Source organism: Mastomys coucha, unplaced genomic scaffold (assembly GCF_008632895.1).
Source record: "Mastomys coucha isolate ucsf_1 unplaced genomic scaffold, UCSF_Mcou_1 pScaffold19, whole genome shotgun sequence".
NCBI lineage: Eukaryota > Metazoa > Chordata > Mammalia > Rodentia > Muridae > Mastomys > Mastomys coucha.
Genome location: NW_022196901.1, coordinates 22,957,241 through 22,974,664, shown reverse-complemented (window position 1 = coordinate 22,974,664; position 17,424 = coordinate 22,957,241). Strand labels below are relative to the sequence as shown.

General features: G+C 42.0%; 1 protein-coding gene across 5 annotated transcripts in view; it reads right to left on the bottom strand.

Annotated features, from left to right (window-relative positions):
• The window catches only part of Rbm33 (RNA binding motif protein 33), a 101,260-nt gene extending 86,691 nt beyond the window's left edge, over positions 1-14,569 (bottom strand). For 4 of the 5 annotated variants that reach the window (XM_031380251.1, XM_031380252.1, XM_031380253.1 and 1 more), the window contains exons 1-3: positions 14,029-14,569; positions 4,925-5,003; positions 70-118 (exon numbers count right to left, since the gene is read on the bottom strand). In XM_031380251.1, coding sequence (XP_031236111.1) covers positions 70-118; positions 4,925-5,003; positions 14,029-14,071 — 171 coding nt within the window. In that variant the 5' untranslated portion in view covers positions 14,072-14,569. The remainder of the gene's footprint in view (positions 1-69; positions 119-4,924; positions 5,004-14,028) is intronic. The other variant, XM_031380255.1, reaches the window with a different exon arrangement.
• Between the last annotated feature and the right edge of the window lie 2,855 nt (positions 14,570-17,424).

The window sequence follows — 17,424 nt, the reverse complement described above, 5'->3', positions numbered from 1 at the left end:
CATACACAAGCGATGTCCCCATCTTTGGTATAATTAATTCTTGTAAGCAATCTTTTTTTTTTTTTTTACCTTTTTGCCAGACAGTAAATCTTCTCCAAGCAAGTCATCTTCCAGTTCACTGGGGAAAGAAAAATGCAAAATGTCACTCCTATTAGACTAGAAATTGAACAGTAGCCACTCAGAAATCCAGTAAAAGCTCCAGGCTATGAGAACTGCCAGGTAGCTACACGTTCCTTCCTCTACGAAAAGAATAGATATTCTCAAGGATACATGGACAAGTCTGTCTGTCAGCTAAGGTCAGGCTCAATATAGAAGATGGCTTACTAGACTCAAGCCCAGCACTGTATAGAGTACTTTTCTCCTTTTGAACCTGCTGAATAATCAAATGAGAAGTATACACAAAGAAACACCTAAAGTTTTCTCCTGTCTTTAAAAACCTTCGATGTGAAGAAAAGGGTGTTCAATATCATTAATCAGGAAGCAACAACAAAAAAACCCACAAGAAATCATCTGATACTCATCCAACCAAAAGAAGCTTAAAATATTTGAGCCGAAGCAGTGAGTGGCTCAGCAGTTAAGAGTACCTCCTGCTCTTACAGACCATGAGTTCAGTTCCCTGCACTCATGTCAGGGAACTTCAAGTATAGCACAGAGGATTCAACATTCCTTTCTGGCCTCCAAGAGCACAGCACTCACATGGCACACACACACACAAATTTAAAATTATGATGAGGTTATAAAATTATATGCATTAACCAGTAACTAAGGAATATGGTATGGAAACCATAGTGGTCACTTGCCAGGTTCAGGTTTCCCAGCATGCTTTTGTGATAAAGTGACTAGGAACACGTTTTCTCAAGGCTCTAGAGGGAACCTTTAACATCAGTAAGATTGAAATCCTTTCCACTGCCTTATAAAAGGCCATGTCCGTTCATAACATAACACATTCCCTCTTCTCCCCATTCCCATTAGTTGTCTTTGTTACCAAAGCAGTTCTATTTCTACATTCTTATCACCAGCACATATGTAGTAGTATGTATGTAAATATAACATCTAGGCCCCCAAGGCAAAGAAAACATGTCAAAGCAATATTTTTGTTAAGTAAAAATGGCTATTACTAGATTATGTTTTGAATTCCAGGAAATCAACTTTTTAGATGCAAATGTCTTTATAGACCAACATAAATAAGAAAAATACAATTAAAGTCATGATGGTCTAGATACAGAGAGTTCCAGGAAAATCTAACTGTACCAATATTCTTACTAAGACTATTTAGGCTCCAGTTTAAAATTTCTATAGGTTTTGAGATTAGCACCAGTACTAATTTATTATTTTGGTATGTTGCTGAACACAATACTAGAAGCTCTAAGAATGTAGAGATGGAGTTGTAAGAAATATAAACACTCCCATAAAAAGCCTTTCAGAACTAGAAACAATTTGGAAAAAAAGTCATTCACTTCATATGCTAAAGGCTCTGAGTTACTGTAAGTTACCCTGTAATTAGTCTCATAACCTCACTTCATAAATAGGAATACGGACAAGAGCTTAAGTAACCTGAGAAAAAGAGAGATGCAAGACAAAGACTTTAAAGATTACCTTTCTGACTTCTGCATATTTCCTTCCAACATTTTAAAACCAGTAATGTGGGATTTGACTATCTTCTATGTTACATTTCTCCTATGAGAGCAGGAAAATAAGGTGCCAGCCATCGTCCTGTTTGAGAACCTGATTCTATATGACCAAAACATGCGAGTACCTCTTTGAAAATGAGTTTCTCTCCATGCCACAGCTTTAAGAAATGGGAACTGGGAGGTAATACCACTTTCTCAGGACACATTAATTGGGATGGTAATAAGAGAGGGTTTCACAATTATACCAGAAAAACTACAAAGAGTATGTAACTTCTGCTAACAAACTAAAGCATCTGAAAATAAGAAATCGATTTTGAATGACTGCGTCAGTCAACCTGGCTATGTGTGACAGCACGGCCACTGCTTGAGAACTCAGTCTACTGCCCTCTGGTTCCTATCCATTCCAGTCTCTTTCAGCTCATTCTGGACTTGGACTATATCCTCCAGGAATGGCTCACCATCATAGATGTCCCCACCTGCAGCTTCTGGATTCAGTCCCAGACCTGCCCTCCCCTGGGGCCTAGACAGGAACCACTATGTTCTGGGTAGGTACCCTCATTCCTTAAGTCTGCTCCCTAAATACACTTAATCTTAAATGATTCTCAGTTAAGATCTTCTCAGTGTGTACATATCCTGCTTACACATTTTTCAGATGCTGAGTCAGCATCACCATATTCTCTTGCAAATCTCCATTAATACAACATGACAAGAGGTTTTCAAAATAACTACTCTTACCGGTTGTGGTGGCGCGCGCCGGTAGGATTTGCTGAAGGAGGCAGATGCAGGAGGATCACGAGTTCGAGGTCAGCCTGGGCTACAAAATAACCACTCTTCCAAACTTCTCCATTATGCAGCAGGCAGAAGATGTTTGATACTTAAACAGTATCAAAACATGCAAAACACAATGTGCAAACACCATACTGCCAACCATGTGGGAAAAGAAGCTGGTTTACAGAGACAGCTGCTACCCAGACTGAAGAGAGTAATAAAGCCAGGCTTCCCCACACGACCAACCAACATAGCAGGTAGGAAGGAAGCTGCCAAAAACTACAAGTCCCAACAACAGGCAGACTCAGGAGCCGACCAGTATAAATTCCGAGGGACTATTAGAGCAGTCTGACCACCATAAGAGAATTACTACCACAGATTAAAACACGACTGACATAAGAGTCTATGTTTTAAAATTATTCTAAACCAATGCTCAGGAGTGGAGGATATTATAGGTAATTACTTTGAAAAAGAACAAATGAAAATCTCCTGTTGTACTGCCTGGTCTTGTGTGCCAACTTGACACAAGCTGGAGTTATCACAGAGAAAGGAGCCTCCCTTGAGGAAATGCCTCCATGAGATCCAGCTATAAGGCATTGTCTCAGTTAGTGATCGGGGTAGGAGGGTCCATTGTGGGTGGTACCATCCCTGGGCTGGTAGTCCTGGGTTCTATAAAAAAGCAAGCTAAGCAAGTCAGTAAATAACATCCCTCCATGGCCTCTGTACCAGCTCCTGCTTCTTGACCTGCTTGAGTTCCAATTCTGACTTCCTTTGGTGATGAACAGCAATATGGAAGTATAAGCTGAATAAACCCTTTCTTCCACAACTTGCTTCTTGGACATGATATTTTGTGCAGGAATAGAAACCCTAAGACACCTGTCTAATCTAATCTGTGCCTTGGAAGAGCTTCCTAGTTAACCGACACACTACAAGAAACAAACCACTGGACTACATTAAATCCTCCAGAAGTGTTTGGCTCCTAATGGAGATACAAGACAGACATGAGAGGCTTCCACATACCGACTCACTAAACTAAAACTTCAATGTGAACAACCTTTATACTTATATTCATATACATAAAACACAAGGAGGTTGGTTAGACTATATACAGATAAGCAGCCAAGCAGAAATCCTAAACAACATACCATTTTGTTTTTTTCACAAAGAACTAAAAGCTTCAGTTCTGATGAATAACCTCCAAAGACCATGATTCAGTTAAAATCATGGTATCCAGGGTGGTAATGCGAAGGTAATGGGACTGGGTAGACAGGGACTAATGCGAGGTCCCAGAAAACAGTGGGGCATGAGTATGTTTCTGGCTCATACCATACATGAGCAGTTTTTACTTGGCCATGTGCCTCTCCCATGATATGCTTCCTCATCAGAGGCTCAAAGCTAATGGGGCACTCAAATACAAAGTGGAGCCTCCAAAATTATGGGGCACACAACTTCCTATGTAAACTGTCCAAGCACTTTATTGTAGCAACAGACAAGTGAGAAGAACCAATACTTTAAAATAAGGCCTTTATCTGGATTTAATTTCAAACCATAGGAAAGCAGACATGTACCTCCACTGTGTGAAAAAGCATGGATACAGGCACACACAAACGTTAACAGGTAATAAGGGAAATATGAACAATAGTCAGGTCCGTATAGTCAAGGATTTTCCTTACATGCAATATGGCTGTATGTATAAATAAGTCTGTATTTTAAGAAATATTCTCAAGTGTATCTAGGTAACCTACATCTGACTTGAGGGGTGTGCAGACTGTATAGATGAAAACTGATAATCCTCCAACCCCCACCTTCTTCCACACAAATAAGATACATCTCCTTCACACCCTAACACTCTTCTCTAGAATCCTGACTCAGCACTGAATGAGTCAGGAAAGGCTAACTAATCTATCTAGGTTGATCATCCAGGAGTTTATTGTAAATCATCCTGTAAACTTCTGGGCACTTGTTCTTAAATGAAATCAGTCCATAAGCATAGTATATTTTTTGTTCACTCGCCTCAGCACCTGACACAGCCAGCCTGTGCACCTACTAAAAGTAGAGCTTCCCCTAGAGGCACCCACCACACTGAGATGACATCAACCATCACCAACTGTTTTCCACCGTGTGTGCAACTGTGGTTTATAAAACAGGCATGTTCACCTGCACTAATAGTTAGGGAAACAAAATTAAAAGTTAATTGAGAATAAAATGGCAAAGTGTTTAAAGTCTTGCTAACTATTGGGTAGAATATACACCAAAAGGTACTGTGGCATCCAAATGTTTGTAGTGTTGTTCTATAAACAGAGAGAAAGTGGGTACATTGCTCCACACAGCTACTTACAACATAAACTTGGACCTGGCTCTAGTGCAGCCCAAAGAGGACCTCCCATCAGTCCAGCACGGAGGTTCATCTAGGACAGGAAGGGCACCAAAGGGCCAGCACACTATCTTTGGTAAAGATCTCTGTATCCAGTACAGGATCACAGACATCACACAAGGCACCGTGGGGTGCCCAAGTGTGGACATACCTGTCCCAGTCCTCGTCAGCAGCTCTTCTTCTCCAGGACCGTTCTGCACCAGGCTTGTCAAACTGGTCAAAGTCGTCATCTGTGAATCCGGGTACACTCAAGTCAGCTTTGTTAAATTAAGACAGGTACAAGGCAGTCACTAGGACACCAGCTTCCTTAGGAGGCCAGCTTCACCCTCTAGATTACCCATATATAGCAGTCATAAATTTTCAGCCATGCTGAAGCATTAGTTCTTTTTAATAAAAGAAATCCAAAATGTATTGACTACTAGGCATGAAAATACAGTAACAGCATTTTTAAATTATAACTTGTTACTGCACAAAAGTTAGAGACCTATAATAATTTTTTCAACCTTTACATTTTCCAAATAAGTAACAGTAATAATACAATGTAATGTACATACACACATACACACACACACACACTCACACACATATGTAATAGTATAATGCAAGCTATATAAACTGGTCACAGTTTATAAAAAGTAAAACTGTCAAATCTTAAGGAGCAAATTTTCAACTTGTATTATATTTAACTTGGTGTAAGTTTGGCCATTAAGGCATGGAATCAGAGCAGACAGCAGCAGTGGGTGCTTTGCTGCAATGTAAAGTGCACAGTTTACACACATGGCAGTTTGTATCTCAACATGGTGACTAGAAGCCAGCAGTAGACAGAGAACAGACAGAGATAGAAACAGACAGAGCCCTTCTTTCTTTCTTTTGTAAAATCAAGCTATTATTTATCTTACAAATTTGCGAGGAAGTTTAAGTATGACATTGTATTTTTAAAATAGGAGAGGCACCTGACATTTATTGTTAAGAAACACTAAAAACTAAAATTAAAGTTTTCATGTGAAGCTGAGCAGTGGTGGCTCATGCTTTTAATCGCAGCACACAGGAGGCAGAGGCAAGCAGATCTGAACTCAAGGCTAGCCTGGTCTACAGAGCGAGTTTCAGGACAGCCAGGGCTACAGAGACACTGTCTCCAAAACAAAAGCAAAAGGGGGGTGTAGGGGAGTGTAGGGCGGGGTGAGGGGGTGGGGAAGATGGTGCACAGTCCACTCAGGCCAAGACCCAGAACATTTGAGTGACACAAATACCTATTGCCTAGGGCATTTCTCTAGCTCAAACTGTAAAATTAACCACTAAGGCTTTAAACCAACCCTTTACCTAGTTAAGACTCCTGAGAACCTGATAAAAACTGTTTTTAACAGGGAGTACTGATGCACATCTTTAATCCCAGCATTTGGGATACAGAGGCAGATGGATCTCTGTGAGTTCAAGGCCAGCATAGTCTACATAGTTGAGTTCCAGGACAGCTAGGGCTACATAGTTGGGGGATGTCCACAGGCTGCTTTTTAAAAATGACTATATAAAGTCTCTGAGATGTACCAAGTGAAATACAGATTACAGGAATTCACTACATGTTCAGGGCTGGGGCAGCAACAGATCCAGTGTTCCTCCAAAATCATAGGGCTCCTTGTCTCCAGTTCTCTAGCTGAGGGCTAGAATCTCTGGTATCTTTCACCACATCCCCAGCCTACCTGTTCCTGAGGCTCAGCTGTAGGGGGAACCCTTCTCCCACACCAAGACCCACCTGTAGAACAGACGCTCAACCCACATATCCCTCTGAAGAGGAAAACAGAAGCTTCACACTCTAGTCAGCAAAGGAATCAACAAGCAAAGAACAGTAAGAAGCCCAGGGAGGAGCAGGGACAGCAGCACTCACAGCCACACCAATGTATTACCTCAAATGCCCATTCAGGAGGGGTTGGGGAGGCTTAGGAAAGACACTCAGACCACACAAGCTGAAATCAGACCAGACCAGCTGCAGGGTAAAGATTGAGATCAAGTCACTTGAAAAGGACACTTCATATTGAGCTGCCAGCAGGCTGTGCAGTATGCTCCAGGTTCCCAAGTTGTGCGCTGTAACCCAGGCTGGGGTAGGCTTTAGAGAAACAGCTGTCTTTGAGTAATCTCTGTGGCTGTAAGTAACCTTACCCATATTCCTGTGAGTAACCCCCATAAAACTCCCTGATTCACCAAGCTGGACTTTGGTGGTATCCACACTCAGGTCTGTAGTGAACTTCCTACCTGTGCTGAGTAGGCACATGTACATTAAAGCTGACATTTCAATTTTTTTTGTTGTTTGTTTTTTGTTTTTTGAGACAGGGTTTCTCTGTGTAGCCCTGGCTGTCCTGGAACTCACTCTGTAGACCACGCTGACCTCGAACTTAGAAATCTTTCTGCCTCTGCTAAAGGTGTGGGCCACCACTGCCCGGCTGACATTTCAATTTTTAAAAAGCCTTTAAAAGGTACAATGATAGAAGAAATAGAAAGAACTTTAAACCCATGTGTAGTTTCACAGTGGAGCATTCTTCTAACACTTAATACTTTCCAAACTCCCCAGAACTTCCTCTAAGAGAGAAGCTATACAGCTCATGTATATTCACATGCAAAGACAATTGAAACAACCTCTGTAATCTCAGATTAAAAACCTAAAATGAAACCTGGTATTGGGGGGAGGGAGGTTTCTCTCCTTAACAGGGCATATAGATGTTTTCTTTCTTTAACAAAGCATATAGAGCAAGAAAATTATGGGCAAAACAAAGAACACATTTATAAATGAAGGAGGTATTGAACCCAGGAATGCACGGTTTATTCAACACTGAGAATCTATTAACATGACAGTGTGTTAAGAAACTGGAAAAAGGAGATCCATGATTACCTCTGCAACCACAGAAGTATTTGATTCAAATACTATCAATAACCTATATAGCAAATGTCACACTCAAGTTAAGACATTTAAAAATCAGCCACTAAACTGTAAACCAAGACAGAGAGATCAGGACATCTCTCACTACCCGCTGCACTAGACTTGGTATTGGAGGGACAGTCAATACTTTCAAGTACCTGACTTACAAAATAGAGACACACAGATGAAGATACAACAGGTACAACTATATAACTAGAAAAATCTAAACCTCTAAACTATTAAAACCAGAATCCAAACTAGTTGTAAGTATCTCAACTACCAAAGTGTCCTGGTTAGCGTTCTGCCAATTTGACACACGAGAGGGTCATCTGGGAAGAAGGAACATATTTGAGAAAAAAATCTTCAGTAGACTGACCTGACCTGTAGGCAAGTATACAGAGCATCTTCTTGATTGATATTTGGTGTGGGAAGGCCCAGTCTATTGGGGTAGTAGTGGTCCAAGAAAGCAAACTGAGCAAGTCATGGGGAGCAAGCTAATAAGCAGCATTCTTCCAAGACATCAGTTCCTACTTTGCCCTGACTGATGGACATTGATGTGAAAGTATAAACTAAAATAGATAGACCCTTTCCTCCCCAAATTGCTTTCAGTCAAGATGTTTTATCACAACAACAGAAACCCTGTAATACACAAAGGCATCAGGGGACCTTTTGTATTATAAAACACTAAGAAATTTGAGAATGTAAAGGCTGAAAAAAGACAAACTAGGGCTAGAGTGGCTCAGTGGTTAAGAGTTCAATTCCCAGCAACCACATGGTGGCCCACAACTATCTATAATGGGATCTAATGCCCTCTCTGTCATGCAGGCATACATGTAAATAGAACATTCTTATACATACATATATACATACATACATACATACATACATCTTTAAAAACAAAAACAAAAACATAAGGCTGAAGATATCTCAGTGGTTTAGAGCACTGACTGCTCTTCCAGATGTCCTGAGCTCAATTCCCAGCAACCACATGGTGGTTCACGATCATGTATAATGAGATCCAATGCCCTCTTCTGGTGTGTCTGAAGACTACCACAGTGTACTCATACACATAAAATAAACCTTTTTAAAAAATAACCCATTGTTTAAAAAAAAAAAAAAACTATACTACCTGAAACAATAATATGCCAACTATTAGATAGAAAAACAAGGGGCCACGGAGATGGCTCAGTGGTTAAAATCACTGCCTGCTCTTCAAGAAGTCCTGAGTTCAATTTTCAGCAACCACAGGGTGGCTGACAACCATCTGTAATGGTTTTGATGCCCTCTTCTGGTGTGTCTGAAGACAGCAATAGTGTACTCATATATCAAATAAATACATCTTTTAAAAAAAAACCCACCTTGCAGAAATTATGTTAACAAATCTATCAAAATCCAAGTCACAATACCAACAGAATTCTGTACACTCCTGGATGGTGATTATAACGTTCATTGTTTTTAAAGCACCGGATTAATCAAAAAGCATTCTGGAAAGCACATGCCGTGTTGTAAGAACATGTGCATATGACATGCTAATAAGCCATAATACTTAAAAGCTACTAACTAGAAACCCTATATAACAGAAGGATGGGAACTTCAGTACATGGAACCACAGAAGGCCCAAGTTCATACCATATCCAAAACAAGGCCTTTTGGGTTATACAAAGGCATACGAAAAGGAAGGAGGAAATGACATGGAGAAGTCTAAGAGAGGAAAATGTTCAAGAACAGATACATGTCACAAGGTAAGGTTAAAACTGCTACAATGAGTTTAAAACAAGGTCACAGAGAAGGCCAAAGGGCTTTCATCATCAAAACAAGAACTTAGAAACAAGAAATATATTTGCTGCCCAATTTTTAAAAAGTAAATGCATGAACACATAATTACAAGGCACATAAAGATTCATTTGAGTACTATAAGTAGTATAAAATACAGCACTAAAGCTACTTGTCCCATATACATTAGCAAAAATCCATACTCATTTAAAAGAGAAGGGGAATATTTGATCGATAGACTAACAGTATGGTCCTAAGTGTTGAGGATGACTAGAAAGTAACTACCCAAACTCTCCATATATATGCCTCAGTGAGCCCAATCTTAAAGGTATCCATCTTGAGACATTAGCACAAGCAAGACCCTACAGTGAAAAAGAAAAATAAATGAAGATGCTCATGAAATACTAATAGTAGGTGGATGTATCTCTAACCTACAGACACAGAAAAGAAATGGTTCTCAAGTTAACAAGCAAACCCAGAATGATATAAATTCTATTCACACTATTAAAAATACAGTTATCTGTGTATGTACAAGCACGCACAGGAGTACCTTCCAAGGTGGTTATATATACAACAGATCTTTCCCTATCTAAAAAAACTACACACGAGGACTGAGAAGATGTCTCAGTTAATGAAGGCCTGCCACACAAGCATAAAGACCTTGTTCAAATTCCCAGTACCCACATAAAAAACTGGACCAGAAGCTTTTGAGTCCATTACTCCTATGCTAAAAGATGGGAGAAGGAAGAGTCGGGGCCTGACAGCCTAGCTCAAATGGATGAATTGCATGCTCAATGAGATCCTAAAGTCTCCAAAAGATGAAGAGTGATACATGGACACACATTTACACACATTCAGGGTGTCACAAACATACCTTATAGTCACTGTAAAATTTATTTTAACTTGCTAGATACAGTAGAAACAAACCTGTCTAGCCACTGAGGTAACATTAAACTGACAAAAACACAGCCCCAAAACAATAAAAACAAAAACCTAATCCATGAGCTAAGCAACATCGAAATGCTGATAAATGTTGACAGTGGGCTCATTCTTTTTACTATTAGGTATATCTAAAATTTTTTAATCTTTTTCTTCAGTAAGATTAATCCAAGAAAAAAAATCTTTTATTTTATTTTCCTCACCTATAAAACCAGTGTATTGCTGGGCGGTGGTGGCACATGCCTTTAATCCCAGCACTTGGGAAGCAGAGGCAGGTGGATTTCTGAGTTTGAGGCCCAGCCTGGTCTACAGAGTGAGTTCCAGGACAGCCAGGGCTATACAGAGAAACCCTGTCTTGAAAACAAACAAACAAACAAACAAGCAAAAGAACCAAACAAACAAACACAAAACCAGTGTATTTATCTAAGGTCCAAGATTACTTTTAAATTGTGAGACAAGGCATGAATCCTAACCCAGTTCATGAGCTGTTTTGTTTAGGTCTTAACATACAAATCAGCTTGGAGGGTTTTTGCTAAAATTTATGTTCTGACTTTTCATTTTATACTGCAAAGCAAGCACTAGACCTTCAAATTTATTATTTGCTCTACAATGTGTCGTTAAAGACTGACTTTTGCATTTATGCTAATCTCCAATGTCCAATGTCCAAGTGCAATATTCTTGTTTACCAGCAAGGGCCCCATGCTTCTCCCACCCTTACTTGGCAACAGCTACTATCCAAAGTTATGGGCATGCTTCATTCCTATTAGCAAAGTTTCACACCAACATAATTGTACCTCTGTGATTATCTATTTTGGCCACCTAATGATTCTATTACTTTCTGGTTACATTCTAGACATTGAAAACATTATACTACTACAACCACCACTACCAATCCCGACCCTCAAACACCAACCCCTTGCAATACTGAGATAATTTTAAACTGACAGTTCTGGGGCATTTAATAGGTTTAGTTTAACAATGCAGTTAGATTAGGCCACAACCAGACTTTGTTGGGGAAGGAGGTAAAGGCCCAGGTGGCCTCAAACTCACAAGCTTTACACATCAATTTCCCAAGTGCTGGGATTCTAAACCCAGGCCAGGTACACAGCAGCCTTTTAATGTAATGAAGCAGAAGTCAAAATTTGGCATGGTACACACTAGAACTATCCATGAAATTTGTGTAGTACTAAATCACAATGTTAGTGTGAGATCTAACTATAAAACTCTGAAAGCCACTGTGCTAGCTGATATGCTAAACTAAGGTGTCAAGTAAGCAATCTATAAAGAAGGTATTACCTGCAATGTAAGTATTTCCAGTGGAATGGTTTTGTTGGTTCTACAGCAAACATTACAGATCTAATGGACAAGAGAAAGGGCACTGTTTTCTTTTAAATGAAATATTTCAACCTCTAACTCATTTATCAAGTATATGCTGAACACATGTACAAGGTCAGGAACTTGGGGTACATGGCATTGCAGGCAGGCATGCTTGTCCTCATAGGACTTAAAAAAGAATTTACAGATTAAGATAATTGTTCAAGAGAAAACAAGAGTGTTACTAGATGGAGAGGGAGGCACTGAGGTAGCAAACAGATAAATAGAAGCCAATGATTTCTCTAGTAAGGCCTCCTCCCTCAGGAGCCTGGACATGCTGAATCAGGAGACAGTTACAGGATATATGACCACACAGTGAACCCCAAGATTGTATTACTTACTGAAGAAAAAAAAAGTTTCTAGTTGTGTTGTATCTCAGCCCTTAGCACACACCTTTAATCCCTCTGCTGGAATACAGACATGTCCTTAGCATACACTTTTAGTCCCAAACAAGGAAGGTAAAGTTAGTTTGTAGAAATCACCAATGTTTGAATGGGATGTATAGTTGAGTGGCAGACAATGAGTGAAAGATTTGACAGAATAGGCTATGACCAATAGGCAGTTTTACTGGGAGAGTTTTACAAAGACAGGTTGAAGAGAGAACAAGCCAGAGAATGAGAAGGAGCCAGAAGATTAAGAGGTTGCTAGAGTTAGTCTGAGGCCAAGCCGAGCAACTCAAGAGAAGCCCAGAGAAGTCAGACTGAGAAGAGTTTGAACCACAACAGCTAAGTTGAACCAGCCAGATTCAGAAAGAACTAGAAAGGGTGAACTTACTCAGCAGTAAGTCTCATCCTAGACTGTGCAGAGGCTAGAAGCTTCCAGGACTGGGCAAAGGAGGCAGTAAGCCTCAGAGATGACAATTACCAATAGGAGTATAAAAGATACTTTAACAACACAGACCCATAAGGCAGGAATACTGCACTGCACATGAGGTGAGGTGCTCAAACAGTTCCAGGACTGCAGAGCTGCTGGGTACCCGGGTGAATATTCAAAAGAACTTGCCTACTTTCCCAAGGCGCTCTGATTGAATCTAAGCCATGGGAATGCTGACAGGATGGAAGGAACTTCCAAACTTCCAAAAAGCCAACCTGGCCCTCTAAAATTATAACCCTCAAACTTTCTGGCTAAAAACAAATATACAGCCCTCACATTTTATTTGTGTGGATATTTATCAGTTTTTACTATTTTTTAAAGTTTTAAATAAGAAACTTAAAAGGTCATAAAAGCACACAGTCTCCAAGCCATCAATGTCAAGTCTTCACGTGCTACACAGCCTCTGGAAAATCCCAGTTCACACTAGTAAGAAAGAAATAGAAAAAGAAAATACCATCTTCACCCTTGAAAAACAGCTTTGACCCAAGGATTCCCATAACACTGAGACTCACATATAAAACTCAAGTTTTTATCTTCTCTAATCAAGTAAAGCAGGTAAAATGTATTTTATTTAACTAGAAAGCCTCGAATCTGAATGTTAAAAAAAATCATCTATGTAAGCTGGCAGTGACATATACCATACCACATCCTGCCAGAAATGGCATTCTGGATGTAGCCTCTGCCGTTTTGCTTTTGCATTTTATCATACAAACATTGTGGTATTGAGGTCAGAATTCTTCAGCAGCGTTGTTGAACATGCCCACCCCACATCTGTAAGCATCACAAAACACCTCTGGAATATGTAGAATTGTTCAAGTGTCTATAGCCATAACTAGCTGGCAAATGCTTTTGTTGTCCACATTTTACCATGAGTCTTTTATCCAAGTCCTGAAACGTCATTTTTCATTGTTCCACATCTTTTAAAACGCCCTCATTCAACAAAACGTAGTTTTACTTATAACTGGTTAGTTTTTCCATATCGTTTACGATTGCAAAATGAAAATACCCAAGCAACTGGTTCGGTAACTAACCCTTTGTACACGGGCCTTCATCCCTTTCAAGCACCACTGTCAAACACAGGTTTTCCTTAGATGATAATAGGTTTATTTAAAGCTCTCTAATAAACCGCGAAATTCTTCTAACGTTGAGTGGGCTGCTTGTCGCTGCCCACGGCGAATCTTCCAGGAAAACTGGAAGTCTCTAGGGCCGCCCGACCCCCGACCCCGTCCCGGGGCCGCCGCCGACCTCGCGGCGCCGCCTCGGGCCTAACGCTCCGCGCTCCTGGCCGGAACGGCGCCAGCAGGGCCGGGGCGGCTCCGGCTGTGGCGGGACAGCACGAAGGCCCTACATTAAGGCTGCCCGGTCTACGGCCCCCGCCGCGGCCCACATACCTCCAGCGCCTGCTCCTCCGCCCGCGCCCAGGGCGGCCGCCATGGTGGTCCCCGGGCCCGGCCTTCAGCCGTCCCCCGAGCCCCTGGCGGGCCGACGGCTCTGGTGCGGGCCGGGGAGGCGGGGGAGCGGCGAGGGCCGGCGCCCGCGAGCGAGCAGAGGCGAGGCCCGCGCGTCGCGGTCCGCAGCGGACCCTCGCCTCCGCAGGAAGAAAACAACACTACGGCAACATGGCCGCGCCGCGGTGCACGCCGGGAGGAAGGCGGACGGAAAAGCCAGACGGCGGCGGGCAGACGCCCAAGGTCCCTGGAGCCTGACCGCCAGCGAGTGCCCGGCGACGCGCGCTACAAAGAGCGGGTCACAGAGACAGCCTCGGCCGGGCGAGAAGGCCGAGACTCCAGGCGGGAGGAGTGTGGACGGCCGCACGCCGTAAGTCGAACCGGAGGCTGTCATAAATCGCCTTGCAGCGGTCGGCGCGGCTGCGCTTTACGACGGCTGAGCCGCCGTCGCAAGCGGAGCTGAAGCGCGGCCGGAGACGGTAACGGCCGAGTCCGGCTTCCACGCCGCCAGGCTTGAGGCGCGCGAACGCTGCCTTGACGCACGCGCACTCGCGTTCGCGCTAGCTGGCGGAAACCGTAGCGACCAGGGTCTAGGGAAAGGAGAGGAGGTGCGTTGCGGTGGGACAGAGCGCGGGGATGGGACTAGAGACTGACTCTGAGCATCCTAAAGCAAGCCCCCAAGCCTACGCCTTAGAAGAAGAGGCTTTGGACAAAAGTGAGCTGGGAAGGCCGGGGAGCCGCGCAGGTAGGCCCTTGGGGAGACCCGGCCTGGAAGCTGGTCACCTCGCAGTGAGAAGCCCAGACGCGGGCGTCGACGTTCCCGGGAGGTCAGAGAGAGTTGAAAGAATGTCTCCTGTGAAATTCAACTTCTAGGTGATTGAAATTTTTCCCCTATAAAATGTTGGAGAAGATAAAAATCCCTACTTTATAGGTAGTTCATTTAAGAAACAGAAGAAAACAATTTCCGTTTTTAAAAATCTTCATTTATCCTCATGAAGTCATTGCCCAATAAAAGTAAGCCTGGCATGGAGCCTTATTGACTAATGTCAGCCTTATTGATTTATGTCAGAAAACACTAAACTGCTAGAACCCCTTATCACCTTTTCCTAATTTTTACATTGTTCAGAATGAAATGCCCAACTCAGAATTTTTTCAAGATAATTTCAGTGCTGGTCTTGAGAAAGACCTCTCAAAAGTATATACAATGATAAAATTACTTCATAATACTTTATAACATATTGCACATGAAAAGACATGTATCTCAACTATAGCACATGAAGATTAAATTACTCGTCAAAAGCCACTGAATCTGCACTTATAACAAATGAGTCAGGATTTCAACTCTGTCTGTCTTGACTCACATCTCATGCTCTAACATAGCTATGGCCTTAAGAAAGTAGTCTTCTAACAGGAGAAAGAAATGGAATTCAGTGATCAATCAGTTCTCCACGGAGAGATGCTTTCTGCATTTACATTTTCCTGTTGAAGAGACAGTACCTGCCTGCCCCAGGTGCCTGCTGTCATGTCTTTCCTTCCATTATGAACTCTCCCTCTGGAATCATAGACTCAAATAAATCTTTTCATATGTAAAAAAAAAAAAAAAAAAAAAAAAAAAAAGTCTATCTGAGTTAATTATGGAGAAACTCCTACTGAAAGATGTTTATGCAGTTTTGTAATCTTCAAAAGCATCACATTTATGAGTCTAGGGAAAACAGGTAGGTGGAATTCCTGGCTAAAGAACAGTTGTGGCCACCAAGTACAGCCCATGACTGAAATGGCTCTCCCAGAGTGAGGAATATCAGTGGGACAACTTGTGAAAATAGGAAGGCCACAGCATCAGAGAGGTGGAATATGACAGATAACTGCTTGATTTTGATTGTTGTGACTTTTGCATAATAAACATAAAGGTGGGGACAGATACCTACTCAGAGTTCACATAGTCATACATTCAACCAAAACATGGAGTTAGAGAGATGGCTTGGTGGTTAAAAGCATATGCTGCATTTGCAGAGGACCATGTCAGGGAGCTTCAAAACCAAGTATAACTCTAGCTCCAGGGGATCTAATGCCCTTTTCTGGACTCTGAGTGCACCTACACACTTGAACATACTCACACACATTTTCTATGTCAGAAATGTACACAGTTCAGAATAACATCATTCCCAAGCTTACAATTGAGAAAATGTGCAGTTCCCTTGACCCAAGAGATCAAGATCTCAAAGCAACCAGGTAAATGGAAATCTGGGGTAAGACACCTCTAAAGGGTTAGGACTTTGTCAAGGGTAGTCACTCACTTGCCTATAATATGAACTGGAATACGAGTCAACCAAAATGGCTGTAATGGTTAATGAACTTGAAAATGCCATGTGTGAAATATGGTGAGTTTGGAGCCCCTAGCCATAGAGTAGAAACACTGGCTCCCTTGTAGGCTTCTCCATGAGCTCATGAAAGGTCAGGAGAATCCAGAGACTGCCCATCACTGTACTAACTGATTTTCACTTAAAGAAAATCACCCACATCTCCCTTTTCATCCTTCTGAGAAGACTCTAAATCTTCATGGGAGGAGCAAAAACTAAAGCCACAGGACAATGAGGAAAATCAGTTCCACTGTGGGAAGAGAAAAATACAGACAGAAGCACATGCTAGTCCAGCACAATAACTGAAGTAGGAATATTAGAAAGCTCAACCACCACAAGATGCAGGGGCTAGCTGCCTAGTATTGAGGCCTAACCCATCATCGGTGGACCCCACTTTCCTCTCCTCTCTGGAAGTAACAAATACCAAATGGGTAAGGGGTGGGGTGGGGCTCAGGAAGTGTCAAAGACGGGGCATGTGGGCAGAGTAACACACACCTGTAATAGAAGCATTTGGGAGGCAGAAAGGAAGAAGGCTTCAAGTGCATGGCCAGCCAGGAATTCACAGCTACCCCCTGCCTCAAGAAAACTAAAAAATGAAAGGGAAAGCCAAGTGCAAATAACTGATGAATTCAGCTGGGAGTCATGTGGGCCTGATTCAAGAATGTAGCAGGAAGAGTGGACAAAGGGAATAACTACCAACAAACCAACCCACATTTCACATACAGTGTACCACTAGAGGAATTGGGAACCATCTGGGCACAGAGAAACTAGTATTGTGATTTGCATGTGAAATGTGCCCCATTGGTCTATGTGTTTAAACACTTGTTCCCATCTGAAGGTGCTCTTTCAAGGCAGTGGAACCTTTAAAGTTGAAACCTGATTGGCAGAAGTAGAACACTAGGGAAGGCCTTCGAAGGTTATACAACATCCTTGTCCAGACTCTACTTTCTAATCAGCCAAGGTATGAATAAGTTGTACAGCA